Below are 18,134 nucleotides of genomic sequence, written 5' to 3'. Positions count from 1 at the left end.
AAATGGGTGTGTGATGCGTGAAAAACGGCCATGTATAGGACATGTCGTGAGTTTTACGCAGCAAACACGCTGCAAAAATCAGACTGTCTGAACGGCCCCATTCATTAACACAGGTCCATGCGACACACGTAGCACGGATGTGAATAAGGCCTTACAAGTATGGTTCCAGTTGTGGGCTAGTAATTGGTCAAGTTCTTTGTGCAAACAATACATCTAGTCTGTCGTAACTTTGAAAGCCGAGGCATAGACGCATTAACCCTTGATTTATTTTTATAATAAGAATTAAACTTGTGGGATTTAAATTTATTTTTTTTTAGAATAGTTGCAACTTATTCACAAGGCATACATAATCTATCAGGACTGATCTGTTTTACATTTCTTCCTTTTCCGCTTTTTCTTTTTGCTGCTCGCTGAGTCTTGGCTGATACATTCAGACTTCCTTTTGGACTGGACCAGTGAATCAGACTTCTCCATAGTCTCTCCTTTTGAGGCATGTCCTTGGTGTAGATCTGCTGGCTTTGATTCTTCAGATGTGCTGTGAGTGCAATAGAAACACACAAGTTACTTTATAAAGCTATTAAAACATATCCATGATCACCATGTAATAAGTATAAGTTACAAAAATGAAGCATGTGTTCACAACAGTATAACCTAAAACCTTACAGGCCAGCCCCTTCCTCCTGTGCTGTTAGCAACCACCACAGAGTTCCCTCTATATTACCAATCAGATTGCTGCAAAGAGAACGGGGCTACCAATCTTCCTACAATTGTAACTGGCAAAAGGGGGAGGGGAGCTTTGGCCACTGTCTAAACTACTGTGCCACGGTCAGGTGTACGGAGGGGTCTTTTTTTTTACCACCCTGGTACTAATCCATGCTTGCACCTATTCACATAAGATCAACCCTCTGCTATAGAAGTTTGCAATTCTGCAAGGAAACATTCTACATTCTGAAATGGAGCTAATCCTGTTTGCCTATAATTGCAATTCCAGACAAACCTCGGTACGAAGTGCCGCTCTATAAGTCAGTAAGAAAATTTATAATCCTTAGAAACTGGAGAATAATTGATTGCTTTAATCAGGAAGTGATTGAAAATGTTTTCTAGGCTAAAATACATGATGGCTCCTAAAAGTAGGATCACTAATGGACCGACCGGTGGCATAGCAAAAGGCACCACTCGATGTGCCAGCCATTCAGGTTCTTGCATCTCTTATGCAAACTCATTTTACAGAACAGGATATGTTGTAAAATACTTACAAATATAAAATGCATTACTATTCAGGAATGTTAACATTTTCTTCTACCTTTTATTCTCTGGGCTCCTGCGCTGAAATAATGCTACAAAAAAGCCATTTGTTACAGTTTCTGACCAAGAGGCCCGTAGACAACACTCTGATCCAGGGAACGTGCTCAGCCCCCGCACTGGCCATGAAGGCAGAACGTTAACCAAACTGTAAGAGACAAGAAAGTGAGATCATAGGTTTTCTGCTGTACAATAAGCACGGTATACTACAAGCGAACACTGTATTCATATACCTGAATTCTGGGTGTTGCTCCAGAGTGTCCTTCACCACATCCTCATTTTCCTGCTGGTGCACAGAGCAGGTGGAGTAGACTATGTACTGCACTGAAGGGAATTTGACAGCATGGGCCAGAGCCCGCCTTTGGAAAGCTGACAAGGCCTGCAGCCTGCCTCGCTGCTCAGCCCCTACCTCATCTTGGAGGACTCTCATCCGATCTGGCATGCCTGAAAAATGTAAATAAATTTACCTCATTGAGAATCCCCATTTGAAAAAAACTGCCTGAGTGTTAACAAGAAATGAGACTTTTCATAGTGAAAGACTAAATTAACCGGTTAAGGACTAGGCTGTTTTACAGCTAAATGACCAGAGCAAATTTCACAATTTTGCTATGCGCTTCTTTAGATGACTATAACTCTGTAGGTGAATAAAGTTCATCTTTGAATTTTACACTCTTTTTAAAGGACAGATAGGGCTTTGTTTTAGTGGCATTTGTTAGTATATATCATTTTTATTTTTTTCTCTAGAGTGGGCAAAATTGGAAAAAAATGCAAGAATTTAGCAAATGCGTCAGTTTAGGCTAGTATTTTTCACACACGGTATGGACCACGGACAAAATTAATCTTTCACATTCTTCCACTTCTCCCGTGCATGGGGATACCAAATATGTGTGCCTTATTCACTGTGCGGGCATGTGCCAGGGCTTGGCATAAAAGGAGGCTTTTTGGCCTTTTCGGTCCAGGAATTTTGCATTTGATTTTATAGCAGCATACTGTTTTCTGGGGGGTGTAATGCTGCTGAAACATTAGAAACACCCCATAAATGACTTCATTCACACAAGTAGACCCCACAAGGTTTTCTTCAAGGGGTTTATCATATTTTTAGACAGTCCAGTTTTCTTCTGAAAGTTTCTTGAATAAGATGGAACAAAATAAAATCAGCACTTTTTTAGCAAATGCGTCAGTTTATACCAGCATTTTTCACACACGGTATAGACCATGGTCAAAATTAATCTCCGTTCACATTCTGCCACTTCTCCCGTGCACGGGGATACCAAATATGTGGCCTTATTTATCACATAGAGATGTAGGAGGGCGGAGGATAGAAGAAGATTATTTCACATATCGCTTTTTTTCAAAGCTGGTTTTACAAAACTCAACAGAGTTGCTATAAGGGTATGTTCACACGGCGGGGGTCCGTAACGGCTGAAATTACGGGGATGTTTCAGCCTGAAAACATCCCCGTAATTTCAGCCGTACCGGCATGTGCTTGAACGCCGCGTCAATTACGGCCGTAATTAGCGCTGCTATTCATTGGAGTCAATGAATAGCAGCTCCAATTACGGCCAAAGAAGTGACAGGTCACTTCTTCTACGCGGGCGTCTATTTACGCGCCGTCATTTGACAGCGGCGCGTAAATATACGCCTCGTGTGAACAGACAAACGTCTGCCCATTGCTTTCAATGGGCAGATGTTTGTCAGCGCTATTGAGGCGCTATTTTCGGGCGTAATTCGGGGCAAAAACGCCTGAATTACGTCCGTAAATAGGCCGTGTGAACATACCCTAACACTTCCAAAATATCTGCTCTTGAAGCAGAAATCCCAAAATATTCATCTAGGGGTATAATGGGAATTTATTTTTTGGGGTTTTCTAAAATAAGAAATTGCAGGTTAATGCAAATGGAGCTCTCCAGCAGATGAACTTTAGAAAACATCAAACATGACATCCACCCCCCACCCATTCCCTCCCTCACCCTTGGAGTAAAATCATGGGAAAAATAAAAACGTAATGTAGGGCAAATATATTTTCAACAAATTAACTAAAATCTAATAATTCAGAACAGTGTGGTATTTTTTAAAACATGGCTCAATGCACAGGCCTGGTTGTGAGGGACAGAAATATCGGGAATCTTTGCGGTGCCCGTCTTTTCTGCAGACGCGGCACTTTTTCTGGGGGTTGCTTCTGGTTGCTGTTGGGGGAATCCGACTGATGAAGTGTCTTTCAGTCAGTCGCGTGACATCCTCAGACTGGGGGCATTCTCGGGTGTCCTGAACATCAAAAGAGGCCTTCAATAATTTTTTCCTGGAAATCCAGGTATGTGTCTCTGCCTCTGTTTTTTTTTGTAGAGCACAAATGAGTTGTGGATGGCCACCTGTAACAAATAAATGGCCACCTTTTTGTACCAGGTTTTAGTTTTACGTTTTACTAAATAGGGCTGTAAAACCTGATCGCTTAAATCCACCCCCCCCATGTACTTGTTATATTCGGACACGCTCACTGGTTTGTGCTTGTCCGATGTTGCCCCCCTTTCCCTCACTGCCACTGTTCCTGCGGTATGAATCGTGCTTAGCACATACACGTCTTTGCGATCCCTGAACTTGACCGCCAGCAATTCTTCAGATGCATAAGCACAGGAGTCCCCCTTTACCATGCGCTTCCCCACTAATTGCTGTGGAAAACCAATTCTGTTTTTGCGCATGGTACCACATGCCCCAGTCCTTGCAGCATGCAAATGCCTAAACAGGGGCACACTCGAATAAAAATTATCACAGTACAGGTGGTACCCCTTGTGAAGTAGAGGCTGCATTATCTCCCACACGATCTTACTGCTGGTGGAAAGATCAGGGGGGCATCCAGGAACATTTATTGTGCGGTCCCGCCCTTCATAAATCCTGAAGGCGGTGGTATATCCTGACCCGCTTTCACACAATTTGTAGAGCTTAACGCCATATCTTGCCCCTTTTTGAAGGTAGATATTGGCGAAAGCTAAGTCTGCCATGGAAGTTGAGGAGGGATTCGTCCACACTTACATTCTGCTCAGGGGTGTAGAGTTGCAGAAATAAATTATTCAGGGAATTTATTAGCGGTCTTATTTTGAACAACCGATCCCGGTTTGCATCGGTACTTGGGGGGGCCTGTGCGTTGTCATTGAAGTGGAGGAACCTCATTATTGTCTCATAACGAGACCTGGGCATTACTGCAGAATATACTGGGGTGGCTTGGGCGGGTCTTGTTGACCAGTATACAAAAAAAATGGGACATAGAATGTAATTAAAACCACAGAAAAGGCCATACTCACAGATTAGGTGGTGGGTAAAATACCCGTTCCAAACAGGACGCAACCAGGTCAGAGAATGCTGTTGATGGGAAGTGCCCAGGTGTGTTTAAATAATGATAGCCACTCCCACTAACCTTGAGGGGTGTGGTGTGTTGGGCATGGAAGTAAATGTGTAATAATAATAAATAAATAATAAAGTACTGTGTATAGTGCACATGTGATGTATAGGGGACATGACTAAGTGTAGTGTGTAGAAATCAGGGCTGTGAGTGAAACAAAAACGTGAGTGTAGTGTGTAAAACATGGAGGCATAGTGTTTGGATAGTGAGGCACAGCATATATCGCCGAATAGCAGCCTATTTATAACGCCCATATTGTAAGAGAGCGGGCTGCCCTGCATGCAGTGCCAAACATCCACACACCAGGCTATCCCAGCATCATAAGACCCGGGCGCGTCCTGAAAAAAAGTATGTACAATGTAAGTAACCATGAGAAAACATGGGGTATTAGTTGTTTTGGCCAAAAAACGCAAGCTCGCAATCCACGTCACGGATCCCCACACTTGCGAGTCCCTACCTAGAACTTTTCGTTCCAAAATCTAAGATATACAAAAAAAAATGGGACATAGAATGTAATTAAAACCACAGAAAAGGCCATACTCACAGATTAGGTGGTGGGTAAAATACCCGTTCCAAACAGGACGCAACCAGGTCGGCGATATATGCTGTGCCTCACTATCCAAACACTATGCCTCCATGTTTTACACACTACACTCACGTTTTTGTTTCACTCACAGCCCTGATTTCTACACACTACACTTAGTCATGTCCCCTATACCTCACATGTGCACTATACACAGTACTTTATTATTTATTTATTATTATTACACATTTACTTCCATGCCCAACACACCACTCCCCTCAAGGTAAGTGGGAGTGGCTATCATTATTTAAACACACCTGGGCACTTCCCATCAACAGCATTCTCTGACCTGGTTGCGTCCTGTTTGGAACGGGTATTTTACCCACCACCTAATCTGTGAGTATGGCCTTTTCTGTGGTTTTGTTGACCAGTAAGACCTAATGGAGGGCTTTTTGACAATACCCATATTTAGGGTGAGCCCCAAAATTTTTTTTAATTCCTGCAAATTGGTGGGCGTCCAATCTCTGGCATGGGTGGATGAAGGTTTCTGCCTTATATATTGCGTGGCATATAAATTTGTTTCGTGGACAATCTGATTTAGGATGTCGTCCGTTATAAATAAATGGAAGTAATCCATTTGGACAAAATTTGTATTGTCCACGGTTATGCCAGGAGTGGCCGTAAATCCGTGGATTCTAGGCCCAAAAGATGGGGCAGGTGCCCATACAAGAGCCTGGACTGGAGGGACCAGGCTGTCCCGTGCTACAGCGCTACTTGGCCCTGCGCTTTCATGTTCTGCAGTTTCGACTGCATCAGGGACAACGTCCCCTGAAAATGAACCTGAAGTGACGCTGTCATCGTCACTACCTAAAACAGGTTCCATCTCGGACGCCATCTCTGATGCGGTCTCCGACTCAGACCACAGCATGGCGTATGCCTCCTCGGCGCTAAACAACTTCCTCGCCATAACGTAACTAACACAACAAATTTTTTTTTTTTTTTTTTATAAAACACACAAACTAACTGCTATATATATATCTACACTACCGCTAACAAAAAAATAAACCGCTATTGCTATATATATTGTATATATGTGGATATATATATAATTATATACTCCCTACCTGCCTATTCTAATAGAATAAAAGAAAGAAAGGTAGATAGATAGAAAAAAAGATAGATGGATAGATAGATTTCTATCTATCTATACAATCTATCTATACATAGAATGTTTTAGAGTGTAACTGTATTTTTCTGTAACTGTAATCTTCTGGCAGCAATTCTCCCGAGTCTCTTCTTCTCCTCAAACTGAAACAATGTTTGAGGAGAAGAAAAGAGGCAGGAGATTTACTGCCAGAAAAGTCAAAATAAAACAAATGTGGTCGCTGTGATAGGTTGTCACAGCGACCACATGTTCAGGGACCATCAGATTGGTCCCTGATACTCTGCCCAGTGCCCAGAGCTGTTGGTAACAGCGAGGGCACAGGGCTGTGTGCACGCGATCGCGTGCACACTGTTTTCTATGCAGAAATGCATGTGATCGCTGTGATTGGTTGTCACAGCGATCACATGTTCAGGGGCCAAAAGATTGACCCCTGACATTCTGCCCAGTGCCCATGGCTGTTAGCAACAGCCAGGGCATAGAGCTGTGTGCACGCGATCCCGCGTGCACAGTCTCTGAAGTGCGGCCGTATATATACTATACGCCGGACTTTAGAGACCCTGACCGCTGGCCGTATAAATACGGCCAGCGGTCGGGAACCTGTTAAAACAGTTGCCGCACATCTTCAAAGAGAGAATTTAGTGTATTTAATAATCATAAGAATGCTATCAAAGCGGCCTTCCAGAGAACAAAAATGTCTTAAAAAGGTGTTAGGCTTTGTTCACATCTGCATTAGTTGTCTCACTATCATAGGAGTAGAATGAATATATGCCAGATGTCACATAACGACACCTAGGGCTGGGTGATTATGGCCTAAATCACAATTAATTGAACATGTAACTTTGATTACGATTAACGAACAACTATTTAGGCAATACCCCTTTGTGCATACCACACCCCCTATTAGCATGCTTCACCATTTAATTAATATTTATCCCCTGAGCCTGCTGTATAACCTTGTGTATAATACACCCCTTGGACACTGACCCCACACAGTATAATGCCCCTATAGCTGCCCTTCACACGGTATATTCTCTCTCCCCCCCACACAGTATAATGCCCCTATAGCTGCCCTTCACGCGGTATATTCCCCCCCCCCCACACAGTATAGTGCCCCCATAACTACCCTCCACACAGTATAATACCCCATAGCCGCTCCCACCCTGTATAAAGCCCCCACACAGTCCCAACAAAATACATACCTAACCCCATGACGAGTGGAGGAGATCCCTCGGTTCCCCCAGTCTGTATGGCTCGGCGCAGACAGGCGCGATTACATCACTGCCTCGCGCCTGTCTGCCATGAGCATACGGCGATACATAGTGAATGTTAGAGCAGAGACCTTACGGCTCCCTGCTCTACCATTGGATTCCACTGTATTTGCATCCTGAGAATGGAGATACAGTTGAAACTAGGGGAAAAAATAAATAAATACTCAAAGAAACCAAAATGCTCAGGAGGACGTCGGTTAATTGTGCTTAATTTTGGTTTCAGTTATTTTACGATTAATTGCACAGCCCTATGGACACCAACAGGTTTTGTCATATTGCAAGAAAACCCAGTGATCCATGCTGTGCTATTTTGTCCAGCAAAAGCGCCAGAGGCTCCAAATAAACCATATAATGCAGATGTGACCACAGCCTGACATGGTATGTAATAATATTATCTATTTTTTGGGGGGGGGAAAATCCCTAGTTGAACCTGTTTTTTTTTTTTTTTTTTAAAGGGTTCTCTTTCTAATACAACCCCTTTCCATATGTATGTTACTAGGAGCAGCGATGAATCGAGAGCTGCTAAATAAGGGTATGTTCACACTGCTTATTTTGGGCCAACAAAATAGGAGGCAGAACGCCCCCAAACATCTGCCTATTGATTTCAATGGGAACTGCAGCATTCTGTTGGGGCTTTTTTTTTTTTTTCAAAACGGACACGTAAAAAATGCCCGCGAAAAAGTGCATGTTACTTTATTGAGCCATTTTTCATTGCCTCTATAGAAGAGCAGCTCCAAAAACGCTTAGTGTGTTTAAAAAACGGCTGAAAATCATTAGCTGTTTTTCCTTGAAAACCACTCCGTATTTTCAGACTTTTTGGTTAAGCGTGTGAACATACCCTCAGGGTATGTTCACACGGTTTATTTTCAGCAGTTTTTCTAGCTGTAAACGACCCGAAAAATGGCTGAAAATACAGAAGCTGAACGACTCCAAACATCCGCCCATTGATTTCATTGGGAGAAACAGAGTCACGTAAAAAGAAGTGTATGTCGCTTCTTGAGCCGTTTCTGGAGCAGATTTTCATTGGGTCAATAGGAAAACAGCTCCAAAAATGGCCGCAAAAAACGCTTTATGCTTACAAAACAGCTGAAAATCAGAGGCTGTTTTCCCTTGAAAACCGCTCCGTATTTTACAGCCGGTTTTTGTTTAGTGTGTGAACATACCCCAACAATAAATCTGCTCCGTTTTGAAAAAGACAGAGCATTTAGTTCTGTATTAAAGGTGTAAATCTTTAATTTTCTTAAATTAAATGTATGAGACTTCGCTTTAAAGGGGTACTCCCGTGAATCATTTTCAAACCTAAAGTCCAGAAATGTTAAAAGCAGTTTTAAAGTAATTTGCAGTGTTTCTAGCATATAAAAATACAGTCCTCATCCTTTTTTTTTTTTTTGATGCTCTGTGTCCCCCTTGGTACTGCTGCTAATCTGTGCTGCTGGGGAAGAGGCCTGAGAAGAATCGGTCTCCTCACTGTGGCATCTGACAATATGGTCCCTTCTTACTTTCCCTGCAGATAGGTAATGTAAGATTCAAAGTAGGAGATTTACGGTGCAACATCCACAGAATGAACTACTGTAGAAACCAATGAAAATATAATAAAATAAAACAGAGTGGTCATGTGCTGGGTTCATATGTGCAGTCAGTATGTAGTGCTTTACAGTCCTAACAAACAAGCTGAGGAGTCTCCTCAGATATACTGCCATGCTACTGCTCCTTCCCTGACAAGCAGGGAAGAAAGCCATTTCTTCTGGTTGCTTTGCAGTGAACAGAGGATCACGATGCAGAGACCTAGCGATAGGGAGAGTGACTGAGTGACCACCAGCACTCCGCACCTTGGGTTGTCATGTACATTGCTATACACCAGGTGACGCCATACTAAGTAAACGTTATAACTCTGTACTGGATCATTCTTGCAGTAGCATGTCAATGGCAAACATTTTTTATTTTTATGATTTATACACTAAATATGATATTTAATGGTGGGACAACCCCTTTAACTTTCTGGTGATCCCAGATTTTGTAGCCTTTAGTAGAAAAGTCAGTTCTTACCTGATCCGCTACATGATGGATCCACCAAGATGTGACTGACTTTCTGATATTTTGGTTCACATGGATTGACTGTAAGGAAGTCCTGGTTGGCCAATTCTTGGCATGTGACTCCAGCACGCAACAGCAGCGTACTCATAGTTGCCAAACGCTTGGTGTCCAGGTCAAAGGCAAAAACTTTTCTGGAATGATCAAAAGTTGTTTTTGTTTTTTTAAGAGTATCAATGTTATTTTTGGTAACAAGGTTGTCTGATATACTACTCATCGGTCTTCTGTACAAGTTTTGGAGGTCTAACCACCTGAACAGTCATTAAATTACACCGTATAGAATTGTACATTTAATACCAATGTCAATTTTAAAGACATAACTTACCCCTTATTCTTTACTATAGCAGCCAGTTGACTTGTTTTGTTTCCAGGGGCAGCACAAGCATCAATTACACAAGCCCCCACAGGAGGGTTCAGGAGGAATGCTGGGAGACAACTTGCCTAGGGAAGAATAGTATTATTATTACTAACATGTCTAGAGTGGATGATAAGAGTTTCTTATATGGATATCTACAAGGGTTATGCTCACCTTATCCTGCAATATGAGATGCCCAGCTATGTATAAGGAGTCCTTGTGAAAGTCTGTACTGGGTGGAAAAACCAACAGGTTGGGGATGTGAAGATCCTGAAGGAACTTCTTCCCAGACTTCTTGCCAAAATCAACCAGCTCCTCCATACTACAGAAAATTATATTTAAAGATCCACTTAATCATACTTGTTTTGTGAGTTACAGCACAGCATTTCATCAGTTGTGGCCAAGTCGAGCATATCAGAAGTTTTTCTGACTATTGCCTCTCAGGTCATTATTACTTTGCAGACAAATAAATCTCCATAACTAAAGTTATGTCATAATCAGAAGTTGAATTTTCAGCTTTTGCCAGGAGTTAGAGACCTGTCTCTTACAGATGAGCCAATATTGTCTGTGAAAACTCTCTCAAGGAGCAATGATTGGTTATGTATGGGGACGAGCGATCGTTACTACGATCGTTTATCACCATGCATTTCCATCATGTCGGCAGCACATCTTCCTGTACACAGGGATATATGTGCTACCGACTAGCGAACATTTTTTGGCTGCATAAACGAGAAGATCAGTCGACAAACATACGTTTGCTCGTTTATCGTTGCCCTGTTCACACAGGGCAATGATCAGGAACAAGCGTTCTTATGAACACTCGTTTGGCCGTTCATGTGCCCATGCAAAATGGCCTTAATAATCTGTCCTCCAGAGCTAGACAAATCCATTACAACAAAAAAATAAAACATTTCCTAATCCCTGCTGGTGTTACCTGCGAGCTTTGCCCAGGTACGTATAACCTTGGCGCTTGAAGCAAGTGATGACATCATCCATGGAGGTCTTCAGTGTGTTGACACGTACATAGCGTGGCAAAGCAGGGCCTAACAGGAGAGAAACGTTTAGCTAGGACACCATAGACATATTAAAAGCTTCTCTACTTACTAGTTTAATCTATTCCTACATACCAACAGATGAGCCACCCATTGATGTCACCAAGTCCTGGTTGCTGCTGACCTTTTTCTTGACTTTTAATTTGGCTAGCTCCGCATGCAGCCTTGCTCGTTGTGCTAGGATGGTTGACTTCCAACGACCCCCACACTGAAGTCCTTTTCCAAAAAGCAAATCATAAACCAGCACCTGAGATGCAAAGACAAACTGCTATGACTACATCTGCTTGGACAAATAAGTGTAGATACCTTTAGATCTAAAAACTAGATGGACTTAAAAAAATATATTAAATATATAGAATTGTTATTTTATTGGGAATACAATAATTTACTAAAATAGACTTGTCAAGAGAGGTGACCGGTTTTCTTTAGGTTGGGGCTAAACCTAGGCTTTCTTTTTGTAGTGAACGATAAATCGCTGTCCAAAGAAATGCATTGAGTAGCTTAACCCCTCAAAGTCCAAGCCATTTTTTTATTTTTCATTTTCGTTTTACACTCCCCGCTTTCTATGAGCCATAACTTTTTCGTTTTCCGTCAATAGACTAGTGTGAAGGCTTGTTTTTTTTGCAGGGAAGGGGTTCTAGTTTGTATTGGCACCATTTAAAGTACCATATAATGCTGGGAAACAGAAAAAAAAAAAAATTCTATATGGGGTGAAAATGGAAAAAATGCAATTCCTCCATTTTCCTTTGGGTTTTGTTTTTACATCTTTCCCTGCGCAGTAAAAACGACAAATTAACTTTATTCTGCTGGTCAATTTATGGCGATATCAAATTTATATAGTTTTTTTAAAATATTTTACTCCCTTTACAAAAGAGTGGTGTCAGGGCTTATTTTCTGCGGGACGAGATGTGGTTTTTATTGCTACATATATCTTTTTGATCACTTATTAAAAAAAATTTCACTGCTAATTTGACCAAACAACATTGATTCTGGCAGTATATATATATATATATATAATTTTTACCACATTCACCGTGCACATTAAATAATGTAATAGTTCTGACTTTTACGGACGCAACTTTTAAATGTTTTTTTATTTATTTTTTTCCCCACTTACTAAAAACTTTGTATAAAGAGGCTCTGTCACCAGATTAGAAGTGCCCTATCTCCTATATAATCTGATCGGTGCGGTAATGTAGATAACAGTGGTTTTTATTTTGAAAAACGATCATTTTTGAGAAAGCTATGAACAATTTTAGATTCATGATACGGTAATTAATTTCTTAATAGACACCTGGGCGTTTTTTTACCTTTTGACCAATCAGCGTCATACACTTTTCTCCATTCATGTCCATTTGTACTCAGCACAGCGTGATCTCGCGAGATCATGCTGTACTGTCACATACACCCACATTAAAGGGAATGTGTTGCCAGAAAAACATGTTTTTTTTTTAAAAAATTAAACATTTAGTGTGTGGGTGATTAAACATTGTTCAAATTTTTTTTATTTTTTTCACGAGTCAGGAAATATTATAAATTAATTCTAAATTTATAATACTACCCATTTTTGGTCACTAGATGGAGCGATTCCCAAAATTGCAGCAGTGCAACATAGGGTTAAAAGCCCTCGCTCTAGTGAGCTCTCAGCATCCCCCCTCCTTTATCCTGGCTAGTGCCGGGATAAACGAGGGGTTTGAACGGTGTAACCTCCTACACTGTGTGTCGCCATTTTTTGAGCGAACACACAGTGTAGTAGGTTTACATACAGTAGTAAACACACACAAACACGAACATACATTGAAATCTCTTACCTGCTCCTGCCGCCGCGGCTCCCTCCGGCCCGTCCGCTCCGTTTGCTGCCGCTGGTCCAAGTGCACAAATCCGGAAGCCGCGACCGGAAGTAGTAATATTACTGTCCGGCCGCGACTTCCGGTCCACAGGAAAATGGCGCCGGACGGCGCCAATTTCGAATTGGACTGTGTGGGAGCGGCGCATGCGCAGTTCCCACACAGACGCCGTACACGGAAGTCAATGGGACGGGAGCCGTTCGCAGTCCCTATGGGACTGTGGCTGCCGTATTCCATGTCTGTATGTGTCGTTAATCGACACAGACAGAAATGGAAAAAAAATGGCAGCCCCCATAGGGAAGAAAAAGTGTAAAAATAAGAAAAAGTAAAACACAAACACACAAATGAATATAAACGTTTTTAATAAAGCACTAACATCTTTAACATATAAAAAAATAATTTGTGATGACACTGTTCCTTTAACTTTACTGACGTTAATGTGGGTGTATGTGACAGCACAGCGAGATCACATGGACATGAATGGAGAGAAGTGTATGACGCTGATATAGTAATTTTTACAGGCTTCTGTTAAACCCTGCCACAGGCAGGGCTTTATAGAGGCAGAGTCAAGGCCTTGGGGGCCTTCATTAGGCCTCTGGGCTGGTATATGACAACCATCAGCACCCCACGATTGCGTCGTGGGGGGGGGTGACACTGTCGGAGGGGGGCCGCCCCCTTTATAACGCCTCAGATGTTGTGGTTGCGATTGACTGCATTTGAGGGGTTAAACGGCCAGGAACAGCCCGATCGCTGTTCCTAGCCGTTAGTGCCAGGTGTCCGCTGTAATACACAGCGGACACCCGCAGCGTATGGTGCGGGCTCAGCACGTGAGCCTACTCCATAGTTCTCCCCTCACACACTTACGTCATGGTGTGTGAAGGGGTTAAAAAAATTAATTGTCAAAATCGCTCCAGTCAAACGATTTGCTAGCGTTTTTTTTTTGTCTGGAGCGATTTTGAAGAGCTTTTCCAGCTGCTCAATGCATTTGTATGGGCAGGGATTTATCATAGCGATACCACAGTGATTTTTTTTGTAATGGGATAAATAGCTCTAGCCTAATGCGTTCCAATGGACTGCGATTTATCACTCACTACAAGAAAGTCTAGGTCGAGCTGCAGCCTTACGCGCAGAGCTAATTATTGCTTTTATTACGGGAACTTGAGGGGAGCGATGGAGGCGCATAAGTAATTATGATGGACATTAGCCATGTCTGCCTAAATACGATCATGTCCGAGTAGACATGAGATCAGTGCCATGTAGTGCAGACAGGTAAGGAAGACAATAGTCGAGAGGCTGACCCCCGGGTGTAACAACGCGTCAGCCTCTCGACTATTGTCTGAATGTTAGATCAAACCTATATTTATTCAGATGAAACTTTGCTTGTTTCATTTAAATAACTACGACCAGTGAAGAATAGGGGCCTCTTTCACTTGCCCTGCAGCCACAGCCTGAACTTGTTTTACATTGTATTTGACTCACTTTAGCTAAGCTCATAGGCAATTTCTTTGGTCCACGAAGCAGTTCTGAACTACTGATGACATCCTCAATGACTGAAGAGTAGCGCAGCGTCTCACAGAGAAGGGCATACAACTGGCGCACATTCTAAAGTGAAAAGGGAAAACATTATGGCGGAGAAAGAGATCACAGAATATAACGGATAGGCCTCATTCACATCAGCGTCGGGTTCCTTTCATTGGTTCCGTTTGACCTTTCCGTCAGAGGAACGGAAAGCCAAACGGAAACCATAGCTTTCGTTTGCATTACCATTGATTTCAATGGTAATGCTTCTGTTGTAGTTGGTTTCGATTGTATTCTTTCCGCAAAGTTTCCATTTTTTTTAACGGAAACAAAAGCGTAGTCTACTATTCTATTGTTTCCGCCAAAAAAACGGAGACCTTACGGAATGGAAACCAATTTAAATGGAAGCATTCCCACTGAAATCATTGGTAATGCAAACGGAAGCTATGGTTTCCGTTCATCTGTTCCTCTAACAGAATGGATGAACAGAAACCCAAAACGGAACCGGAGGCTGATGTGAATGAGGCCATGCAATAACACTTGGCCTGCACGTATATTACATGTAGCGATATAACATCACTTGTGTCTTGTTAGAGCTAAAGTGGTCCACCTGTTTTAACAAATTTGTGACTTGTCATCAAAGGGGGTCCATACCAAATGTTCCCTTTTTGCTCAAAGATCTCTGAGCTAACGTTGATGGCCAGGCAACCTACTTGAATGATATGTATCCCTGGGCCCACTGTAATTTAGCAAATAGTGCGGGTTCAAAGTCCAAGTCTCCCATCGATATAATGAATTCTATAGGATATGTCAGAAGTTTGTGAAAACGAGAGGTTTACTTTAAAGGGATATTCTCATCTAAGACATTTTTGGCATATCCGTAGGATATGCCATAAATGTCCGATAGATGCGGGTCCCAGCTCTGGGATCCACACCTACACCGAGAAGGTAGGTCAGCCAACCTCCGTTTGATCAGGCGCGGCGCCATCGGCCACAGATTTTAGGCAGGTTCTAGTGGAGAGATTGCTGTGCGAGCGCACGGCTCTCTTCATTCTGTTTAACGATAATTACGGAAACAGTCAAGCAAGCGCTGCTCAGCTGTTTCTGTAACTCCCCTAGAGTAGAATGGAGAAAGCCGTGCGCATTCGCAGCAGTCTCTCCAAAAGTCCCTGCAGAGAATCTGCAGCCAGCGGCACCGCACCTGGCAAGAAGTAGGTTGGATTACCCTTTTTCTTTGTATAGGTGTGGGTCCCAGAGCTGGGACCCACATTTATCAGACATTTATGGCATATCCTATGGATATGCCATAAATGTCAAAGATGGGAATACCCCTTTTAAGATCTTCTCAGAATATACACTATATGGGAAAAAGTATGTGGACACCACACTTTAAGGAGTATTCCCAATATCATAAATTATAACCTATCCACAGGATAGGTGGTCATTTTCTGATTGTTGGGGGCCCAACCGATCGTGAGAACGGGGGTCCTGAACCCCCAGATCCTCCTCACTGCTCAACCACAGTAAGGAGGACATTGAACGGAGTGCCGGTCAAGCATGTGCGCTGCCGCTCCATTCAAAGCCAATGGGAATGACAAAAGCAGCGCAGCGCACGTCTGTTTCCTTCACTCTTAGGCTGGGTTCACACGACCTATTTTCAGGCGTAAACGAGGCGTATTATGCCTCGATTTACGCCTGAAAATACGGCTCCAATACGTCGGCAAACATCTGCCCATTCACTTGAATGGGTTTGCCGACGACCTGTAGTTTACGCGTCGTCGTTTGACAGCTGTCAAAAGACGACGCGTAAAATTACAGCCACGTCAAAAGAAGTGCAGGACACTTCTTGGGACGTTTTTGGAGCCGTTTTCTTATAGACTCTATCGAAAACAGCTCCAAAAACGGCCGAAAAAACGGCGCAAAAAACATCTGAAAATCAGGTGCTGTTTTCCCTTGAAAACATATCCGTATTTTCAGACGTTTTTGGCTCAACGTGTGAACATACCCTTATAGACAGTGAATGGAGCGGCGGGTGCATGCTCCAATAGGATTCTCTGAGACAAAGGCCTTATTCACACGAGCATATTTCAGGTCTGTGTCACGCGCGTTAAAACAACGGACGTCACACGGACCTATGTAATTCAATGGGAACATTCAGTGTTTTTCATGCAGTGTGTGGCCGCTGCGTGAAAATGACTGCATGTTCTATTCTTGTGCGTTTTTTGCGCATCACGCACCCATTGAAGTCAACGGGTGCGTGAAAACCAGACAGCACACGGACGTCATCTGCGTGGTGTCCGTGATTCACTCCGTGAAAAAAAAACGCAGGCGCGCACCCTACACGGATGTCACACGGAACTGCAACGCAAGAAAAACACGCTGTTTTTTACATCCGCAAAATGGACACGTTCATGTGAATAAGGCCTTAGACTGATGGCGTAATCTCAGGATAGGCCATCAATGTTTAATCCACTCATTCCTTTCAAGAGAGAGTGCTGTAGTCCCTCATTGTGCGAATACACGGGGGTCCCACTATCAATGTTATAGTCCTGGAGAACCTGTACTGATTTGTTACTATTATTCTATAGACGATCACTCTGCCCCTCTCATATAGACACGGTACAGATGGGGCCCCGGGCACGGTACAGATGGGGCCCTGAGCACAGCCCTGAGACCCACTTCACTTAGGTTAACAGGACAAGGAACCTCACCAACCTGGATTAATGTCCATACAGGGACAAACATTCATTTTACATTTCACATACATAGAAGTCTCGTATCACATATATAATTCCCAGTAAGCCAAGGCAGTGTATATATGTATTTATGTGCCCTCCCGTCATATAGTGTGTACCTTAAAACCACTGTCATATACCAGGGTCTTCACAGCCCCCTCCTTTCGCTGCAGTTTATCGAGGATCCCGGCTGCAGCTTGGTAAAGAGTCATCATTCGCCCCGGTGATCGCTGGCACACACGTGTCTCCTCTTCCTGCTGCCATATACTGTGTACACTTTTACGGCGCCTGCTCGCTTTTCGGCTACAGCAGTAGTGGTGGTGCTGGTAATCGACGTGCTGTACAGTGAGCCGGACTTGTCATCTGCTGCGGTTATAGGACATGTGATCGGCTCTTATTAGGGAGGGATCTAATTTATTCCAGTGGTTATGTAACAATCTTAAATAATCCTGGAACATAAGCGGTAAAAAATATAATGGGGAGTATTTCTACAATGTAGTGCAATCTAAAATATTGACCCCCCCCCCCCCATCATGGCGCCGCAGTACTTCACCTGGAGTTCTCATAAGTGGCTGCCTGAGCCCTCTTATGTTTCTGCACTGACCTCACAAATGCCATTTATAGTTCCCACACAATGCCTCTACAAATGCCAGGTACAGTCAGTGACCCAATAATAGGCGGGAAAGCAGTGATAACATACCTCCCAACTTTTGAATTGGGAAAAGAGGGACATGTTTAAGCCACGCCCCTAACCACGCCCAATATCCCGCATAAACACATTAAATCACGACCAGATCCTTCTTTGTGTGGGGGAGTTCAATAATTTTTTATTAAAATAACTCCCCCACACAATCCATAACCATTTTATTTGAAAAAAACGTAGA

At 42.9% G+C, this 18,134-nt stretch overlaps 1 protein-coding gene across 1 annotated transcript; it reads right to left on the bottom strand.

Annotated features, from left to right (window-relative positions):
* Positions 1 to 288: 288 nt before the first annotated feature.
* Positions 289 to 17,701, bottom strand: NSUN5 (NOP2/Sun RNA methyltransferase 5). The gene is made up of 10 exons (XM_075850801.1): positions 17,370 to 17,701; positions 14,477 to 14,599; positions 11,226 to 11,397; positions 11,033 to 11,141; positions 10,273 to 10,420; positions 10,069 to 10,184; positions 9,699 to 9,877; positions 1,536 to 1,746; positions 1,304 to 1,450; positions 289 to 535 (listed from the first exon to the last, which is right to left on the bottom strand). The coding sequence occupies exons 1-10, from the start codon at positions 17,463 to 17,465 to the stop codon at positions 355 to 357; spliced, it is 1,482 nt and encodes a 493-aa protein (XP_075706916.1). The 5' UTR covers positions 17,466 to 17,701; the 3' UTR covers positions 289 to 354.
* Positions 17,702 to 18,134: the final 433 nt, after the last annotated feature.

The sequence above is a fragment of the Rhinoderma darwinii genome, chromosome 2 (genome assembly GCF_050947455.1).
Source record: "Rhinoderma darwinii isolate aRhiDar2 chromosome 2, aRhiDar2.hap1, whole genome shotgun sequence".
Classification (NCBI taxonomy): domain Eukaryota; kingdom Metazoa; phylum Chordata; class Amphibia; order Anura; family Rhinodermatidae; genus Rhinoderma; species Rhinoderma darwinii.
The sequence above is the reverse complement of the archived record's forward strand: the minus strand, read 5'-3'. Positions and strand labels throughout refer to the sequence as shown.